The sequence below is a fragment of the Culicoides brevitarsis genome, chromosome 2, assembly GCF_036172545.1.
Source record: "Culicoides brevitarsis isolate CSIRO-B50_1 chromosome 2, AGI_CSIRO_Cbre_v1, whole genome shotgun sequence".
Classification (NCBI taxonomy): Eukaryota; Metazoa; Arthropoda; class Insecta; order Diptera; family Ceratopogonidae; genus Culicoides; species Culicoides brevitarsis.
The window spans coordinates 28,138,361-28,159,480 of record NC_087086.1 but is presented as its reverse complement, the minus strand read 5'-3'; the positions used below and the strand labels follow the sequence as shown (position 1 = coordinate 28,159,480).

Sequence of the window (21,120 nt, the reverse complement as noted above, 5' to 3'; positions counted from 1 at the left end):
CCACAATAATGATACAATCGGACATTAAGGAAATGAAATTCAATCCAAAGTTAAACAACAAAAATCATATTTTTATTTATTGTGGTTGTCAATAAATATTATATAAAAAAATTGTCAACAAACATTATCAATTTATTTTTTATTTACAATTTTTTATACGTTTTCGTACTTTTTTTTTACAAAAACAAATAAATTCCGAAAATGAGTTGTCAAAGAATGTGCGAGCGTTTGTTTTACGTTTTTCGTGTGTAATCATAATATTAATAATGAATTTTATACGAAAATGTAGGTGAATGTTATACAAACACTTGATTGACCCAAAAACCAATTGAAGAAAAAAAAATACTCACCAATATTTGGCAGTTTTCACAAAAAATTAAAGAAAATGAATAAAACACTTTTATTATTTTTCTCTATTATTTTTTCTGTTTATTTAAATTATAATTTTTTGTTTTATAATTTTTGCATGTTCAATTATAATTCTTTCAATTTTTATTTTTTCTCATAATAATAATCAATTATTTATTATTATTATGTATATTAATTGTTATTCTTTTTGCTTTTTTTATTTATTTCTTATTATCATATTCAATATAATATATATATATTTATATATAGAATAATAATTAATAATGATAATTTATTTAAATAATCGACTAATATTTATTCATTTATTTATATTTCTTACTTTTTATTTAGTTTTCTTTATTTTTTCATTATATATAATATATATTTATTGTTATTATTATAATAATAGGCTACAAACTACTAGGATGTTAAATACTTTTTTATTTAAATTTATTTAAGTAAATTTTTGTTTAGGTGTTTTTTCATATTAATTTTAATTTTTATCATTATTTAATATTAATATTTTAAATTTTTAAATAACTTTTGAACTATTTACAATATTTATAACTTTATGATAAAATTTTGTAGTTTTTTTGTATTTGTATGTACAAAATAATAATAATAATATAATTTATAATAATAATTAATAAAATACTTTTTAATAATTTTTCATGTAAAAAATTCATAAAAAATATAAAATTGGTGGTTTAAAAATGCATCGCGACATCCATCGAAAGTGTGTTGTGTATGTTTAAATTATTTTTTTATTTTTTAAATTTAAAAAAAGTTGTGTGTTCTCCATTTTTTATTTTTTTTTAAATATTTATTTATTTATTAGAGAGAAAGACAAGGGAAGTGATGTAAAAATTTAACTTTTTTTGTTGTAAATGTGATGCAACTTTGTAACATATTGCAACATTGTTGCAAATGAAAATAAGTTTCTTGGTCCATGCCACATATTTTTAATTTATTTTATATTATTTTTTTTAATTCAAAGTTATTTTTTTAATAAATTTTTTTTATAGAGTAGTAAAATACATTTATATTCACTAAAGTTATTAGTTTACTTTTTTTTTTATTAATTTTACTCAATTTAATGACATTTTTGAAACCTATTTTATGTATTTTTCTATTATTTTTTTATTTATTTTATTTTAATTGCATTTTTTAGGCTGTGCCCTGTTTGTTTGTTCATAGCTGAGGGAAATTAGGGGAAATTTTTTGGAGATTAAGGTTTCAACTACCACAAAAATCTATCTTTCTAATTAATTTTGAATGACATTTATGCTTTTTTTTTATTGTTTTTAGTGCCTTTTGTGCTATTTTACTGGTCAGAACATGAAATTTAATCACAATTTATTATTTTTAAATATTTTTTTTCGTTAGGAAAGGGGGAAATTTTGATGCATTTTTCGTGTCTAATAGTTGTTTGTTACATTTTATGAATAAGAATATTTTTTAAATATAATTTGCACATCATCACAATTAATTTCTTTGCAGTTTTTCGACGATTTCTGACGTTTCTTAGTGTTTCGATCAGTCAAAAAGGGCTGCCAAGATGTCGTCATTGTTGGGATTGTTGCTTGAGCCACTGGATGGCGGCGTATTCAAGTCTGGCGGATCAAGGAATGACAGTAATTCGGTTGGATCGACCACGCTATCCGGTAACAGCTGAAAAATTTCAAAAAATTTTTATTAAAAATTTATTTTTTGTGCGAAATTTCAGTAAAAAACTTACATTCAAGTCACCTCCTGCCTCGCCATCGATAACGGCAGCGGGATCAAAGTTCAAATCCGCATTCAGATCGACGTCCGTGAGTGTTCCCAAGCTGCTCATGAGATTTTGCTGCATGTTTGCGTTATTGCTGATGTTCTGCGAGTTGTTCATCGGCGAGTTCATCATGTTTTGCGGTGAGTTCATGAGGCTTTGCGGTGAATTCATTATGTTGGCTGCCGGATTCGATGAATTTAGCAGATTTGTGGAGGAATTATTCGTGCTAGATGTGTGCTGGGGCGAGCTATTTGTGACACTGCTGTTCGAATTCGGGTTTTGATTCGTTTGATCGTTCGCGGGAGGAACGCTTGGAGGACCGCCCGGCGTGTGAGGTGTGTGGGGAGTGTGAGGCATCTACAAAAAATCGTAAAAAATTAACAAAAAATCATTTTAAGACCAAAAAAATTAATTTACCTGATCATTCAAGGACTTTTCCATCGCATTTAACGGATCCAATGAATTGACAGAGTCATTTAGATGCGCCAGCGGATTGACCCCATACTCGCCAGTGGGTGTTCCAGGCTCCTGTTTGATTGGATTTCCAAAGTTGTCGAATTGTGGTCGTTGGTTGTTGAAGCTGAAACGGAAAAAAATCAAAATTTATTAAAAAATTCTTTAAAAATCAAAAATTTTCAACTCACTTTTGTCCCATCATGCTGCCAGAAGCAATAGAATTCATGTCGGGACTCATATAGGGACTCATTGCCTGCAAATTATCCCATGATGGTAGCGCAGTGCTGCCCGGTGACATCACCTTGTAGAATTGTTTCGAATCCAAGTCAGTTTCTTGCTTGATTCCGTTGCCAGACAAGCCCTTAGCGAGCGATTTCCAGTTTCCTTGTGAATCTATGGTAAATTCATCGATGTCAGCACCCGAAGCCTTTATCGTGTTCATGATGCCCCACATGTACTGATCGATTTCAACGCCCTCCGTTAATGCGGGTTTACTAAAAAAAATAATTAATTTTATTAAAAATTAATTTAAAAAAAAAACAAAATTTTAAATTAAAATTAAATTTAATTTTTTTAAATTAAATTAAATAATTTTTAAATTAATTGGATTTTAAGATGAATTTTTTTTTAATTAAAAAAATATATTTTTAAATTAAAAAAAATAATTATGATTCATTTCATTCGTTTTTGAAAATTTATTTTAATTAAAAAAAGTTTTTTGTAAATTTATTTTAAATTTTTTACTTTTTTTAGTTTAATTTTAGTGAAAAATCTTTTTAAAAAAAAAAGTGTTTTGAAAGTATTTAAGATTTTTTTCTAATTTTAAATAATTTTATTTTATTTATTTTTTATTTATTTTTATTATTATTTTAAAATTTAATTTTTTAAATTTTTTTTTTTAAATAATTTTAGCTAAAATTTAATTTTAATTTTCAATTCGTTTTTTTTTTCTTTTAAGATTTAATTTTTATTCAAAGCTTGAAAGCGAAAAATCTTTAAAAAAATATATAAAAGATTTTTTACTAATTTTAATGAAATTTAAATTTAAAAAATTAAAATAATATTTTTTTACTTTAAATAATTTTATTTTTAATTTTAATTTAATTTAAAAAATTAATCAAATTTAAATTAATCAAAATTTAATTTTTTACTTACTTGCAGATAGGACATCGCCAATTACCGCGTTCGCAATTCACCTGCAGATAAGTTTCGAGATCGAAGCATTGAATGTGCTTGCAATCGTGACCACGTGCCGGAAGAGTTATCCTCTTATGCGTACTGCCACATTTCAAATAAACCTGAAAAAATTAAATTAAATTAGATAAAAATGTCAAAAAATCACAAAAAAAGTCACTTACCCTCACTGACTTCGGTTCCTGCGTCGGATCCGATTCGTTCATGGCATTCGGAGGAATTGCGCCACTTGCGAAGAACCGTTTGATCTTGGCGACCGAATGTTCTGTCGGCAGGAGATTTCGCCGCAACAACGTATCAAGCACGTGTCGCACTGCTGGTCGATGCACCAATTGAAGTACGAATAAATGGGACTGAAAAATAATTTTTTGTTAATTTTAATCGAATTTTTTTTAATGAAAAGGTGTGAAAACTTACACAACAACACGTGCTAACGGTAATTTGGATGGTATTTCGACCGGGTTGGCACACTTGTTTGAGATAAAGCGGTCGATGCGAGTTCTTGTTCTCGCCACGATCGATCTCGAGCGGATTCGAATTGGCGGAAACTTGAACGCTTGCGGGCCAATTTGTGTTCATTTGACGATCCTCGTGATGGAAACACTTGAGTTGCAGTTCCAGGTCGGAGCGAGACATTACCGTATTATATACAGTGGGTTTCAGTTGAAACACGTGATTGCTAACGGCGAGGTTGTGTTCGAGACGGAATGGCGGTAGGATTATGCCATCGCGCACAGGAAAAGTTAAACGTAATTCATCTGGTTCTACGGCGGAAAGAAGAGAGGAGTTAGAAAATGTTGCGAGAAAAAGGTAAAAAGTGCGGTAAAAAATTAAATTTGTTCAGTTAAATGTTATAAACTTTTTAAAAAATTAAAATTTTTATTTTAAAAAAGTAATTTTGGGTAAAAAAAAATAAAATAATTTTTTTTTAATATTTAATTTAATTGTTTTTTTTTTGTAAAAAATTTAAAAAATTAAAATTTAAAAATTAAAATAGGAAATTTGATTGGATTTTTTTAAAAATTGAAATTGATTTTATTTTAATTAGGTATTAAATTAAATTTAAATTTAATTTTAAATTTTTTAATTATTTTTTTTTTATTTTATTTTGAATTATTTTTTGTTTTACTCAAATTTAATTGCCTTTTAAATTAAAAATTTCAATTTTTTTTTTTTTTAATTAAATTAAATTATTTTATAAATAAAAATATTTATTTTTTTTTTAGAAAAATTCGTAAAAAAAAATTTTAAAATTATTTAAAAATAAAAAAAAATATTGTTGCTTTTTTTTTCTAAGAATGTATTTATTTTGCAGTAAAAATAAATAGAATTTTTAGAAAAAATTCTCTAATAATTAAAAATTATTAAATAATAAAAAAAATATTATTTATTATTTTAAACTGAAAAACTCGAATACTGAACAAATTTAATTTATTTCTGATCAAAGGAAACTTACTTTGAATAATATTTGGCTTGATATCTGGATTAGGACTAATGTACGGGGTCATTGACGAGGCGGGCGTTAGCGGAGGCGTCGGATTGCCAGGAACAGGACTGTGCTGATAGTTCATGCGTGCCGGATCGGGTTGCATATTTTGAAATCCCTGCATATTCTGGTAGCCGCCAGCTGCAGTAGCGTTACCATAATACTGCTGCGGATTCATTGGTCCTCCATTAGCACCCGTTCCAGCGCCTCCATATGGCGGCATTGCATTTTGTCTCGCTTGCGGCATCATCTGATTCGGCCCGCGTCCATACATGGGCCCACCTCTGCCCGCATACGAATTTTGCATGCCCATAGGAACATTTGGTTGCGTTTGCCCAAACGGCATCCCGGCGACTTGATTTCCCATTCCGCCATACATGCCGGCGCGTTTTTGCGCCGCTGCCATTTGTGGATTGGGATACGGGGTCATGCGACGTCCCGAATACCCATTTGCCATGCCTTGCATTTTCGCCATGGGCCCAAGTTGGTTCATTCCGTTCATTTGCGGATTCATTTGGGGATTCATCATTTGTTGTTGCATGCCGCCGCCCGACATGCCCATTTGTTGCATTTGCTGCATCGGGTTCATTTGGGGATGGTGTCGGGTATTTGTCGGATATCCTCCCGTACCTGCCATGCCATTCATGCTTCCCATGGAATTGCCGCCCATTTGCATCTGGGACATGCCGTTCATGCCAGCGGTGCCCATTTGGTTCATTTGTTGCCCCGCGCCGGACATTTGTTGCGCATTTGCCCAACTCTGACCCCCATTTTGGCCCATCATGTTGCTGCCGGCATGCTGCATGCCACCCATGCCGTTGTTCATCTGATTGTTGTAACCCATGCCTTCGAGATTGTGTTGATTACCTGTGGCAGCTACCATATTTCCAACCACCCCGCCACTCGTCGTCGTCTGCGTACTATTCATATAATTTTGATTATTCGCGTATTGTTGCTGCTGCTGCTGCTGTTGACTGTAATTATTGTTATTGCTGCTGCCGTTTAGCCCGCTACTGTTGTTGTTGTTGGTGTTGCCGTTCTGCATTTGCTGCTCGTTTCTTAAATATCCAGTTGACATTCCGCCAGCATTATTGTTCGAAGAGTCGTAATATTTGTCGCCACTGGTTACAAATTGCTCATAATTCAAATTGTTATTCGAATGGGTGTGATTTTCGTGTAGTCTTTGTTGTCGAACATTATTTCTGTTGTTATCATAACCAATTAATTGTTGATCAATTCCGTGCTTCTTTTGTTGCTTACTCGGCTCCCGTGAATTGTTGTATCCGGATGCAAGCGGCGAGCCCGTTTGAATGTTCATAGCTCAAACATTTTTTCTGCAAAGAAAAAAAAATAAAAATTATTAATATTATTTTTTTTTTTAATTTTAATTTTTAAAAATTTTTTAAATTTTTTATAATTCTGTATTTTATTATTTATTTATTCAATTATTATTATTTTTAAATATTTTTTATTTTTAACTTTTTATAATTTTTTTAATTTTTTTTTTTATTTTATTTTTAAAATTAATATTTTATTAAACTTTTTAATTTATTTTTTTTAAATGCGGTAAAATTTTTTATTTTAAAATATTTCCTCTTAAAAAAAATTTTCTTAAAATTTTCACAAAGAAAAGTCAAGTGACACAAGATATCAAATTATCGATTTTCACGACGAAAAATAAACAAAAATTACTTCCACGTGCAATTTGTACGTTCACAGGTTCAAGTAACGAATAAAAAAAGAGTTATCATGACTTTTAGTAGAAAGCGCAGAATGAAAAGTTGGTAGAAAGCGGTGAAAAAGGATAAAATAACATCACGAGTGGGTGTTGAATACATTTTAAAAGGTTAATTTAATAAAGTGATCCAGAATTGAAAATTTGCGATAAATAATGTCAAGAGTTCTTTCCAGTTCATTTTTTTCGTTATAATCGCAAAAATATGTGGGATGAGAGATTTGACCAAAAAATCCATTAAAATTAGAGATTTTAATAGAAAATTTTCAATCATGAAGTTTTAGGTTTTTTTTTTGATAAAATAAATTTTATTTAAATAGATTTGTGGTCAAAAAATAACTTAAAAATTCATAAATATTAAAAATTAAGTCGAAAGTTAAATTTTGTCAGAAATTTTAAGTAAAAATATTTTTTTTTTTTTTGTAATTGATCATCTTAAAAAATTATTTTTTTATTTTTTTTTTTTAATTAAATTTTATTATTTATTTTAATTATTTTTTTTATTAAATTTTAATTTTTTTATTTTAAAATTAATTTTTTTTAGGCTTTTAAAGTATGTTTTATTTTTTTTTTTGTTAGGAAAAATTAATTAAAATTTAATTAAATTTAACTTTTAAAATAGATTTTTTACCAATTTTTGTACAAAATTTCACAAAAATTTAAAGTTTTAACAAAAATATTAAATTTTTAGTAAAAAACATCTAAATTTTTTAAAGTGAAAGCTATTATTTTTTTTTTTAATTTTCAACTTGAAAATTGTCAAAGCTACAAAACTTTAATAAATTTAAAAAAGAACGAATAAATTTTCGATGAATTCGCCTATAAATATTTTTTTGACTAAAATTATTTTTTTGTGAAATTTTAATTAATTTCTTAAAATTCTATCAAAAAAATTGCCAAAATTTCTTGATTTTGTCAAAATTTTATTTAAAAAGTAAAATTATTTTTTACTAATTTTAATTTCTCAAGTCCTTGAACTTTTTTCAACTCCATTCAAAATTTCCACAAAAAATCTTGAAATCCAATTTTCTGACTTCAATTTATCTGTCAAACTCCATAAAAGTCGAAAATTCGAGTTTTCTAAATTTTATTTCGCAGTCACTTGTTGAAACCAATCACTTTCACCCTTCAACACTAACAAATCCAACACAAAAATGAGCAGATTGAACACATGTAAAATCGGTTCATTGAAAGATAATCACATCTCTTCAATTTATTTTTCTTTTCTTTTGCTATTTTTCACAATCGATAGAAGAATTATAATCCGTTGATGCCATTTCCCTACGTTTTTTTTTGTTTGAACAACATATTCGCCATATATATTAATGTCCATCCCGGAAAATTGTCAAATTCAATTTTTTCGCAGAAAATTTATCGACATCGAAGAACATGCATCAAAATGGGGTTATAATACAATAGGATCAAAGTGATTGCCATTCGAATTTTTTTTTTGCGTCGTACGATGATGAAGAGCGTCTTGTTGTCATTTTCTGGCGAATTTTATCGACAAATAAAAGAAAACACAGTATTAATGCGACGAAAAAATAGGGTGCGAGTGAAATGGGGTTTTCCGGATGACAACAGAGGAGAAAAAAGGACAATTCCCTTTTTTTTTGATAATATTTTTCCTCATTTTGCTATTTTTTGCCGCTTTCATGGCCTAGACAAACACACGACGCACAAAAGAAACTGTTTGCTCAATTTTATTCGGCTCGATTTCTGAATGAATGATGATGATGTTGTGCGTTTGCTGCGTAAATCATGATGATATGTCTCTCCGCAACATAATTTTTTGCCGTATTTTTCGGCAACAATAGAATTTTTTTTACGTGTCCCGAATGAAAAGCCGATAAAAAGTGTTGTCGGTGACGCCATCATTGAAAAAAAAAATCTCGTTCGTCAAGATTTATCGTAGGTGGATTTTTTTTTCTTTGTAAGTAGGCGACAAAAGGCGTTGATATTGCCTCCCGAGGTGCCGAGACGCCTTCAATAATATAATTATTTGCTTATAAATTAACCACGGACGACATGCAAATCCCTCCATATTTCACAATAATTCTCATTAAATAAAAATAAGAAAAAAATTTCTTACTAATAATGGACCGCCAATATCGGAATTACTCCGTTTGCTCATTAATTCGGAAAAATTTAACGCAAAAAAAAAATATTAATTCACGGAAGACGAGGACGACGACGTTGGTAATTAAAATTAACATTCTGGTTCATTTCACGGGTGGCGGCAACTCCCACCCAGAAAAGGAACCTGTTGTAACTCACACCGTAATTGTAAACACAAGCAGGTCATAAAAATTAAAAGGAAAAACCGAAGTAATTTTCGTCGCCGAAGATGATGAGAAAAAAAGAAGGAGAAAAAAATAGAGACGAAAAAAAATCTCATAAAAAGACAAAGAAAGTTGCCTATTCTACACTCAATCGCTCGTAGGTAAAAGGTAAATGAAATGTAACAAAGGTAGTTGTGGCAACATTTCGCTACTTTTTTTGCTTTTTTTCCTTTTAGATACAAAAAATTTTTCATGCCAATAAAAAAAGCATTTCAGACGATCATCAGTGAGATGAGACGACAGTGGAATGGAAAAAGTTTACAAATTTTATGTCAGGAATTATTTTTTTTCGGTTTGAAGAGGATTTCTTCGAACATCAGAAGGTCTAAAAGTCTCTCCGTAAAAAATAATTAATTTTTTTTCATGAAGATTTAATTTTCCCTTTTTTTCTATGATTTTTTTGATTAATTTCCATCAACAATCCTATTTTTTTTATCGCGTTCCAGAAAAAAAAAATTATTTTGAAATGTCTTCCTTAAAATGAAATTTTGAAAAAAATTTAAAAAAAAAATCGGAAAATTTAATATTTATTAAAAATTTTAATAAATTAATATTTTTATTAAATTTATAATTTTTTTAAAAGTTTTTGAAAAATTAAAAATTCATTCGGAAGTCATACTCAAAATAAAATTTTTAAAAAAATTAAAAAAAAAATGGATAATTTAATGTTTATTAAAAAAATTATTATTAAATTTATTTATTTAAATTTAATTTTTATTAAATTTTTGAATATTTTTCAAATTAAAAAAAATTAAAAAATTATTTAAATATTAAAAAAAAAATTATGACGAAAAATCATTGAAAACTCTAAAATCAAGTCAAGTCTTTCGAATCTGATCTTTAAAAATTATCATTTTAAAAAAATTTCTGAAAATCTTAAAAATAATTTAAAATTTTTGCCAATTTGGACATTAATGTGAAAAATTCATGGAAAATTCACAAAATTATAAAAAAGGAAAAAAGGAAGAATTTAAAAAATTCTAAAAAATAGAAAATTTATTTGAGTGAATTTATTAACTTAATTTTTCTAAAATTTTTAAAATGTAAAAATTAATGAAAAATTCGGAAATTCTTTAAAAATTTTGAAAAATAAAAAAAAATTGAAAAACTTGGAAAATTTATTTTATAAATTATTTTTTTACTAATTGATTTTAGAAAAAAAAAATTAATAGAAAATTTGCTGAAAATTTATTTTATTAAATTTTATTTTAAAAATTTGAAAAATCTTGAAAATTTAATTAAAAAAAATTATTACAATTGAATTTGTAAAAATTTTTCTAAAAAAATCTTAAATTTATGCTAAATAAAAAATTACTGAAAATGTTAGAAAATCTTAAAATTTAATAAAAATTCGACGAATATTTGAGTTAACATTAAAATCCATTAAAATTATTAAAAATACGACAAAACTCGACTATTAATTTTTTAAAACCTTCAACTTCATTTCAACTTTCCATCATTCTTTCCACAATATTTTTTGCTACTTTTTTTTGTTGCTTCATCTCATGCCACACACCACTTTCCTCATATATTTATTAAGTTCACCATTCTTCGCAATGACTTTTTTGCTTCTCCACAGAACTTTTTAGCAGCAACAAAAAACATGAAAAATTTATATAAATGACACACGAAGCAGGCAGGCAAACGGGAGCGCACTGTGGTAACGTTTAGAAAATATAATCGGACCAACATTGTCGTGAACATGGGACCACAATAAATGGAAAAAATGACAAAGAAGCGACATTACGACAACGAACCCGACAACGAGAGCGACACAACGAAGAAACAGAAGAAGAAGAAGAAGAAGCAAAAAAAAAAGGAAAATGTGGAAAATTGTACCTGATGCGGACCAAAACATTCATGGATATATTGGATATATATTGCGACAACACACAATTTTTTTTCTACAATTTTCCTTTTTTTTATATATTTATTTTTTTTTGTTCTCTCGTTATGTGGAAAAAATGCCCATCCACCCAACTCGGAGCTCTGCTCTGTAAAATAATGTTGGAAAATGTATAATAATGTCCATATTATTCGCAAAAGAGAACTTTTTTTGTGTGTTGTATAAAATAATAAAAATGCCGTAAGCCGTAATAATGGAAAATAGAACACAGACTCACTCTGACGGTGAAGTTTTCAGTTTTTATTTTTTTTTTTGTTTATTTCGCAAGTACTTCGTGTGCAATGATTATCATTTTTTGTGTTGATATTTATTTTTTTTAAGTATTTTTCGCAGCGATAAAAAAAAATATGGAAAAATATTAACTCGAGAGGAAAACATCTTCGCGTCAAATCAGGTCAAAAGTTCCACACAGAGAAAAAAAAGTTTAGTGAACCGTCCTTCCAGTATCACGTCGGTTCGATCAAAAAAGGGGTCAAACTACTTCAAGGAAAAAAATTCGTAACAATGGCAAAATCAAAAGAATTATTCCAGTAAAGTACCGAGAAGAAGGTGAATAAGTGGTCTAGACATGTTTTTGTGTGTGTGTTTGCTTTTGATTTTGACGTGGCGCGGAAAGGAATGAAGGAACAAACGGAAGTCGATACTTGAGTGATTGTCCCTCATGTGTGTGAACCCTCGAGTTAGTTGTAACGGTACAAGGAAGCGATCGATGGAGTGGAAGAATAATTGTGGTAGTAGTTGATGAGATGCTCATTAACTAATGACGGATTAAAGAAGATATTTGAGAAGTTGATTTGAGAGTTTTTGATCAAGGTTTAAGGGAAAGTGGGATTAATTTTATTAACAATTGAGTGAAATTTTTATTTGAAGTCAATTTTTGTATATTTTTTTTGTTCAATTGAATGGAAAAATCAAAATTAATTTTAAACAATTATTTTAATGATTTTTTTATTTAATTAATGTAAAATGAATTTTATGAATTCTAATAAAATTTATTAATATTAAATAAAATTTTTTTAATAAAAATTTTAAAAAAATTATTTTTCAGTTTAAATTTAAGAAAATTCTTATCTTAAAAAATTTTAATAAAATATTTTTTAACATTATTAATTTTTTAATTTTATTATTTTATTTTTAGCAAAATTTAAAATATATCAAAAAATATTTTTTTTAATTAATTCAATTTTTAAATTAATTTTTTTCAATTAAAAAATTCATTATTAATTTAATTTTTTTTAAATTTTTTATTTAATTTTTTTTGAGACAATTAAATTTTTTTTTTAATTTAATTAATTTTTTAGTTTTATTTTACTTTTTGATTTTTTTTAGCTATTTATTTATTTATTATATCGAAAATATTTTTTAAATTTTCAGAAAATTCAATTAATGTGAATTTTATTAAATTTTCAATTTTAATTTTTATTTAAAATTGATTAATTATTTATTTATTAAAATTTAATTTATTTCTGTTTTTTAATTTTTAAAAATTTTTAGCTTTTTATTATTATGATTTTATGATTTTTATTTTATTTTATTTATTTTTATTTTCTAATCCCCTTAAAATCTTTTTCAATTTCTCACGATTTTAAGAAAAAAAATTTTTATATTGAAAAATTATTTAAAAATATTTTAAGCTCAAAATTAAATTTAAAATATTCTTTTTTAAATTAAAATAATTTTCTTTATTTTATTTTACTTTAAAATTAAATTAAATTATCAAAAATTAATTAATTTGCTCTTTTAAAATAATTTTAATTAAAAAAATTACTTTTTGACAAAATCCCGACCAAATTTTAATTAAACGGAATTTCGAGGGGTAGAAAAATCCGCTGGCATGTCATTGCCGCTTTATTAAGTTCACAATTTCAAAAACAAATCTGCAATAAAAAGAGACACCTTTCATCACATTTTAATCAAACACAAGATTAAAATTTGTGTAAATACATTAAAACCTGCCTCCTGCTGCTTCATTACAATGTACTCCTCGACATTTTATTCAAAATAGCAGCAAAAATGCCAGAAACTGGTTTCCATATGCAAAATTTGCATCATGACGACGACAATCCAGCCAAATCAAAATTAATCCAGAACAATTAGGGAGTGGATTGGACCATTTGTCGCCGAAACGCTCATATATTGCGACCTCCTTCGGTGCCGTGTCGTCACTAACGGTTATTAATAAATTTTTCCGGCCGCAATTTCACAACTACATCAATCATTGAGCAACTTTCACTCGTGTTTTCTTCGATTTACAACAAAAAAAATTAAAAATTATCGCGTGGGATGAGAAATCACTCAAATTTTCCTGTTTTATTAACCCCATGATGTCATTCATAATGAAATTTGAAACTGAAGACTCTCGTATGGGTGCGATTATGATTTTCATTTCACAATATTTCATTTTATTATTACGATAATCCGATGTCGCATACAGGAGCAAGTACTTATATAACAACAAAAAAGCAGTCCCCTGTTTTTCTTTTTTTTTTACACAAACACATGACAGACCGAAAAAAATTGTTGCGTTTGTCGTGTAAATAAATATCATTTTGCATGCAATGACGACGACGACGCCGAACAACGAAATGAAATGCAAAATCAATGAAAAATCCCTTGTTGCCATTTAAAGGGGACAGTTTTCATGCAAAAAAGCGAGAGAACGAGAGAATGGGGACGCTTTGAAAAATCGAATCGGAATCGAGTGATGACGCAAAAAAAATGTATTTCTTCCCTTCTTAATACACTGTTGCATTTGTTTGCAGATTCTTTTGTTATATAACGAAAGCGACGCGACTTTGGGTTTTTTCTCATTTTTTTCAAAGAGATAAGGGTGCTACTGACTTTTTTTTCTGTAGGTGAAGGCAAATTCAATTTTAGAAAATATTTTTCAATATTTTTGTTTACAAATAAATTTTTGTTGAAAAATTTTTATTTAATTTTTTTTTGTAACTTAACAATTTAAAAATAATTTAATTTAAATTAATTAATTAGTCATTTTTGATGGAAAAAAATTAGAAAAAAAAATTTTGAATAAATTTTATCGATTTTTTCGTACTCTTTTAGTTATATTTAATCAATTAAAAAATATTGACGCTGTCCCAATTTTTCTATTTTAATTTTTATCTATTGCCCAATTTGAAAAATATGTGGATAAAACATGAAAAATTCAAAAAAAATTACAATTGTTATTTTTATTTTAAAAATGTTTAAGAATTTTTTTATAAGTTTTTTAATTTTTATAAAAATATAATTTAAAAAAATTAGTATTTAAACGTAAGTTTTCTTCGTTAAAATATATTTCCTCATTAAAAAATTAAATATTAAACATTAATTATGATTTTATTTAAATTTTATTAAAAAAATTAATATTAGTTATAATAAAAATTTGCATTAAATAATAATTAAATTATTAAAAATATTAAAATGTAAAAAAAAAATAAAAACGATAAAAAATAATAAAAAAAAATTAAATAACTCAAAATGTATAAAATAATATCAAATTTTAAGAAATTCTCCAGATTTTTTTTTGTTTTTTTTTTTAAAAGATATTTATAACGAAAGCGACGCGTTTTTTAGATATTTTTAATAAATATTTTTATTTATTTACACTTTTTTTGAAAAATTTATTAGAATTGTTCAGAATTAATAACTGTAAGGATTTTTTTAATTTTTTTTAATTAAATAAATTTTAATAAAATTAAAATTAAAATTTTTTTTAATTAAAATTTTTAATTAATTATTTTTTTTAATTGTAAAATATTTTTAAAAATATTAAACAGGTTACAAATTAATTTTTTCTAAAGGTTGTTTTTAATTTTTAACTATAAAAAGTGAATAAATTGCCAAAATTTGAAATATTTTGAAAAATTGCATTTGCCTAAATAAGAACAAAGTAAGCTAAATTCAGCAGTAATCTCACAAACAAAGAAAAATAGAATAAAAAAAAGAAATTGAAAAATTCTAATAAATTATTATTTTATTACCAAATTCGAATAGAAAAATGGGAAAAATAGTGAAAGGGGTGCAAATCGACTCCATTTGTCACAAAAACGCGACTAAAACGAGGTTTTTTATGAACTTCTCGATCCCATAAAAAAACTGCGTCATCATTGGAAGCGAGTGCGTGGGTGAATCATTTTCATAAATTCATTGACAGGTCAATAATTTTCCATGTTTTTTTTTGCAGCCCATCACCACCCCCTCACACACGATGACGACGACAACCGTACGTCGAATAAATAGGTTATTTTTGCATCAAACAATATCATTATTGCTATTATTATTAGCATTGATGCCCACTAGAGTGAAAACTGGAAAGGCAGAATTGCAATTGTTTCATTGGCCTCCTACACACCGTACGACGAGCCGGAATAATCGATATAAATAACGAGAGGAGATGCATGGCAAAAACATAAATGGACATAATTCAATAAATTGTGTATCAATTGTATTTGATTAACTTACATCTGTGTGCGGAGCGGAGTTTCTATGGATGGACGTTTGCAATTGTTCGGCGCTGTCTATGCGGCACAACGGTAGGTCTCTCTATTTAAAATAATATTTTGTGGTGCATTTATGGCATTTAGCATCCCTTTCATTGTTGCTCAGCATATTTCTGAAGTACATGAAAGCAAGGGTGCAAAATGTAACGTTGCAACGGAGAGTGAGAAGTAATGAATAGAAAGTGAGTTAAGTAGTTTTGGTTGATATAGGAACATAATGGAGTGTGGATTTACAAGAGTTATTTGGACTCTTGAAAGGAATTTCTTTGGATTTTTGTCATTTTTGTGGAAAATTTTATTCGGCAAGTCAATTTTTTGTGAGAAAGTGAGCAGTTTTTTGGCAATTGAAGGAAATTTCAATAAAAATTTAATAAAATTTTGAATTTCTGCAAGAATTTTAATCAATTTCAATTTTTTTTTGGGAAAGTTTTAGTCAGTTTATAAGAATTTTTAAACAATTTTTGTATATTTTTAACTTTAAAAAATTTTTCAAAAAATTTTTTTTTTAATTTTTGACAATATTAAATAAAAACCTCCAACTTTCATGTTTTGGGAGGCAAAATTAATATAAAAATTGTAACAAAAAAAAAAAATTTCTACAATTAAAAAAATTAAAATTTTCTACAATTTTTTAATAAATATTTTTAGTCGATAAAAATCCTTTTTCTATAAAAAAAAATGTGAAATTCGAAATTTTTACTAATTTTTGGGAAATTTTTTAAATTTTTATAGGAAAATTTTTAAAAATTTACAAAAAAATTCAATGAACTTTTAATTTTTTTTAAATTAAATTTTGCTCAATAGATTTTAATTTTTTTTTTGCGATTTGTCGACTTTTAGTAAGTTTTTAATTTTGTCTCCTTAAAATATTTTGACTCCATTAATTAATTTTTTTTAATTAATTTAATAATTTTTGACTAAAAAATCATAAATTTTTATCATTTTAATTTAAATTTTCTTTGCTTTTTGATATTTCAATTTGATTTTTTAACCAAAATTTGCATTTTTTTAAAATCGTTTTAAAGGAAATTAAATTTTATTTTTAAAGTTTTCAAATAAATTTTACGAAATTTTAAGCTTTAAAAATTAATTTTTGATCAAATTTTATAATTTTCATCAAAAATTCATTTTTTTTTGCTTGCAATTCTTAAAAAAAAAAATTGAAAAAAATATATTTTTATCTAATTTTCCCTAAGTTTCTAATTTTTTAATTAAAAAATTTTTTTAATAATAAAAATTTTATATTTTGCATTTTTAAATGATTTTGTTGAAGAAAAACTGAACTTTTAAATTTTTTTTATAAATTTTTGTTCAATTTTTAAACAATAATTATAATTTTAATCGAATAATTTTACTTTGAAGTCAATCAAAAAAATTTTTTTTTTTTAAATTTAGAAAAAAAAATCGACTAAAATTTATTTAAATATCCCCCAAATTGCCATTTTTCAGCCTTATTCACAAAAAAAAAGAAAAATCTCTCACCGAAAAAACCGGAAGCTTTCCCACTTAATGAAACACCATCCATTTCAACCTTAATAAAGTTCTAGCCGAGTCGCATGAAATCTACCAGTAACGAGTGACCACCTTCCGTGACACGCCAACCTTGGTTTACACACTCCATTCATTCCATTTAAATGTGATACGCTTTGCCATGCTTTGCTTGTTTTTGTGTGTGTTGAAATCATTCGGTCCCTTGATGATTATACGAAAACGCACACAGGACCCAACCGAACAGAGAACAGGCAAATAATAATGATTTTAATTACAAATATAACAAATGTTTTACAAACAGTACGTTGTTGTCAAATAATATAATCACACATAAAGAGACAATTGCCAATGACTCCTCTCGCTAGGAGGGAGTTTTCGTCGCCGTATGTGAATTTCATAATAATAATTTTTGATTATCTGTCGGAGGGAGTGGGAGAAGCTCGTTTTCAAAACCGACACCGAACTATATTTTATCATCATTTCATTGTTTAAATTGATTTGATAAATGGTCTATGATCTACTCTTCGCAATCGTCTCGTTCCCCGGTCTGTCATCATCCGAGTCGTCTCTATTTGTTTAGAAAAAAAAATTCTTCGGCGTAATAATAATAATCATCGCCATCAAAATTCCCCTCTCTCTCTTGAAAAATAAATTTTTGAAAAATTTTATGGACTCGATTTAAACTCGTTCGTCGTCGTCGCTTGAAACCGATTAATAAATGTCATTGTACAGTTTCCCTTTTTAATGAACACAAAACAAGGGGGCTTTCTCGTCGTCTCACGTCTTTTTTCTTGCGTCGTGACCTTTTTTGTTCCGTAAAACGCTTTGAATAAAAAAAAATCGTTTCTTTTGACGAACGAAGGAGCGAGATGCGATGAAAAAAAGTCATTTGTCATGATGAGCGCAAAGACGACGGGATCTGAATAGAAACGAACAAAAAATGTTTATTTTGTTTATTGGTGAAGAGCGTAAGGAGATGAGGTTGCTGCCTTGCTTGGATGAGAGTAAAGGGAGATGAACAAATGCGTAAGTTTTTGATTTATTTTTACACGAATTTGTGATAATTATGCGGAAAGATAAGTGGAGAAGGGAGCGTTTTTTCTTCATTTGTTCGCCTTTTTTGTGCTGTTTTTATGAAGATGTGAGTTGAATGGAACCAACAAATTTGGGTTTGAACAATTTAATTTAAACTTTGATGTCTTTGTATTTATTTTTTGTGAGGTAAAAGTTTTTCGTTGTCCTTAAGTTTTATTTTTGGATCATTAAAAATATGCTTTTAATTAATTTTAAATGAAAATTTACTTATTTTTTTATTATTTAAAAATTTGTCGTTTTTTTTATTAAAATTTAATTATTTTTTTGAGCTTTATGATTTAAACGTGGATTTAAAATTTTTTTAGTTTAAATTAAAATAATTTTATTAAAAAATTTAAAATAATTAAAAATAAAATAAATTAAAAATTATTTGATAAAATTTATGTTAGAAAGTCAAAATTTGTGATGAAAAACATCCTTATTTTTATGAATAAAAAGGGTAAAAATAAAAAAAGTCAATATTAATTTTAACATTTTTAATAAATTAAAAAATTTCAAAAAATTTAATTTTAATTTAATTTTTAATTAAATTTTAATTAATTTAATTTAATTAATTTTTATTAATAATTAATTTAATAATTAATTTCATATTTAAAATAATAATTTATTTAAATATTTTAATAATTAAATTTTTAATATTAAATTATTTATTAATTAAATTTTATTTTATTAAAAAAATTTTTAATAAATTTTTTAATTTTTTTATTTTAATTAATAAATTTTTAAACCAATAAATTAAATCATTTTTATTTTAATTAATTAATTAATTATTTTTATTATTTTAATTTTCTAAAAATAAATAATATTTATTTAAATATAACAAATTATTTATTAATTATGAGATATTTCAAGTAATTTTTAAGAAATTTTTAGAAATTTATTCAAATTATTTGCTTCAAAAATTATTTTTGAGCCTTTAGAACATTTTTAAAAATCAAAAAAAAATAAAATTATTAATTTAGACCTCAAAAAATTTAAAATCCAATTTTTCATGCCTCAAGTCCTCAAAAACACAAAAAATCCCCTTAAAAATCTCCTTAATTGACCTAAAACCCCTCACTTGATCCCATAAACCACTCCTCAAACACGACTCAACAATGCCTCAAAATTCGTCTCGAACACATCATTTACATATTCAAATAGGTATGTAATGAAATCCGGAGACGAGACTTATTTAATATTGTTACACTTAACTTCACAAAACTCAACCACAAAAATTAATTCGTCATAATGTGTCAGAGATTCCATTTAACCCGACATTAAACGCTATTTCTCTTCAACTTCTAATAAAGTAAATAAAAAATTAAATAGAAATTCCTTCCTTTCTTCTTCTTCTTTCGTCGTTCCTTGAGACGTAGAATATTTAAATTTTTAAACATTTTTTTGAATAATAGTATATGTCAAGTTTCAACCCTTTTTAATTTTGTATTCATGAGATTCTTAAGTACTCCGAGACACAAAAAAAAAAGATTTATTTCATTATAAATAACAACAATCATCATTCAAATCAGATCAAAATCTAAGTAAGGAATCAAGCGTAACGAATTACTATTAATCAACAAGGTAAATACTCATTTTGTCGGATATTATCTGGTTTTTACCTCCTCATGTGTTATGTGTGTGTGTCGTTGTCAACATTGTCACCGTATAAATCACAAAAGGTGCAAATATGGGGTGAAATATGAGTTCAACTGACTTTTTGATCGGAATCTCTTTTTTTTAAAGGTCATGATGTTTGTTTCGCAAACATTTTGAAATTTGAGCTTTTTTTTAATTTAAAAAATAAATTTTTAATTGATCAGATCGCACGGAATCAACCAAACAGTTTTCCAGTTTATTAAAAAGCATAAGGTACATTTAACGCATAAGTACTTCAATTAACACATAGTGTAATCTGTTCATCTGTGTTCGCTCGGTGAAGCTGCATGTCTGCCATGCATGAACTGCACATGAATCGGAAATAATTTTCCGCGCATACGCTTTCGGTACGTAACCGATTCGGCTGTACGGTATGTATGGTATACGTATACGGTACGTACGTAGAGTCAGATGTTTCGTTCATTTTGTCGCTACGACGGGATTTCAACACCTTTCTATAGCAGCTATACGGTATGGTACGATGAGAGAGTTTGAGAGAGCCTCTCTCTCTCGTGAAAATCGGTAAAAAGGGAGCAATCATAACATATGTCTGTATTATCAGTACAGGCTCTAGCTTATGATATTGTAATAATAATCGTTCGCTCACACCAAACCAAATAAAAAGTTCATGACATAATCGTAATTTTCTCACAGATTATTATACTAGTGGTTTGGGTATAGATACTGCCGTATAGCCGTACTCCCCGTAGGTGTATGGTACGGTACGTGTATATGCGGTATGTACTGTAGGGTAAATTGTTGGTAGGTATGAAAAAAGGTTCTGTATGCTTCTGATTTTTTTTTGCGCTGTACTTGGGGGGGTTTTGGTGCTGCTTCTATTCTTCGTTCTTCTTCTTGTTTTATTTTTTTTTTACCTTCGTTGTCTTTCTTCTTCATCTCTTTTTCTGTATCGTACCGTACATACCGTATATGTGTGTTTACTTTTTTTTTGCACATTTACATTTTTTTATTTTGCCATTCTGTTCGTATCGATGCCATGCCATGCCATATCTATCCATGTTAACAGAGGCAGTTGTTGTTGTCGTCTTCTTTATTTTATTATATTGTTGTACAAATGGCAACGAGCGAATACGGTATACGTGATATTCATGTCAAAGTACTCTTCTTCGCTTCTTTTTCCATTCTCGCCAAATAT

General features: G+C 26.8%; 1 protein-coding gene across 1 annotated transcript; it reads right to left on the bottom strand.

The window, feature by feature from the left end:
* Positions 1-1,565: 1,565 nt before the first annotated feature.
* On the bottom strand, positions 1,566-6,150 carry LOC134830272 (zinc finger MIZ domain-containing protein 1). The gene is made up of 8 exons (XM_063843693.1): positions 5,226-6,150; positions 4,187-4,533; positions 3,934-4,122; positions 3,731-3,873; positions 2,764-3,069; positions 2,537-2,699; positions 2,087-2,476; positions 1,566-2,019 (listed from the first exon to the last, which is right to left on the bottom strand). The coding sequence occupies exons 1-8, from the start codon at positions 6,136-6,138 to the stop codon at positions 1,885-1,887; spliced, it is 2,586 nt and encodes an 861-aa protein (XP_063699763.1). The 5' UTR covers positions 6,139-6,150; the 3' UTR covers positions 1,566-1,884.
* Between the last annotated feature and the right edge of the window lie 14,970 nt (positions 6,151-21,120).

Coding starts and splice junctions, on each gene's coding strand:
- LOC134830272 (XM_063843693.1), bottom strand. CDS start 6,138: ATGGTAGCTGCCACAGGTAATCAACACAATCTCGAAGGCATGGGTTAC. Junction 3,070..3,730: donor TGGCGATGTCCTATCTGCAA/GTAAGTAAAAAA, acceptor TATTTTTTTTAG/TAAACCCGCATTAACGGAGG. Junction 2,020..2,086: donor AGGCAGGAGGTGACTTGAAT/GTAAGTTTTTTA, acceptor GAAATTTTTCAG/CTGTTACCGGATAGCGTGGT.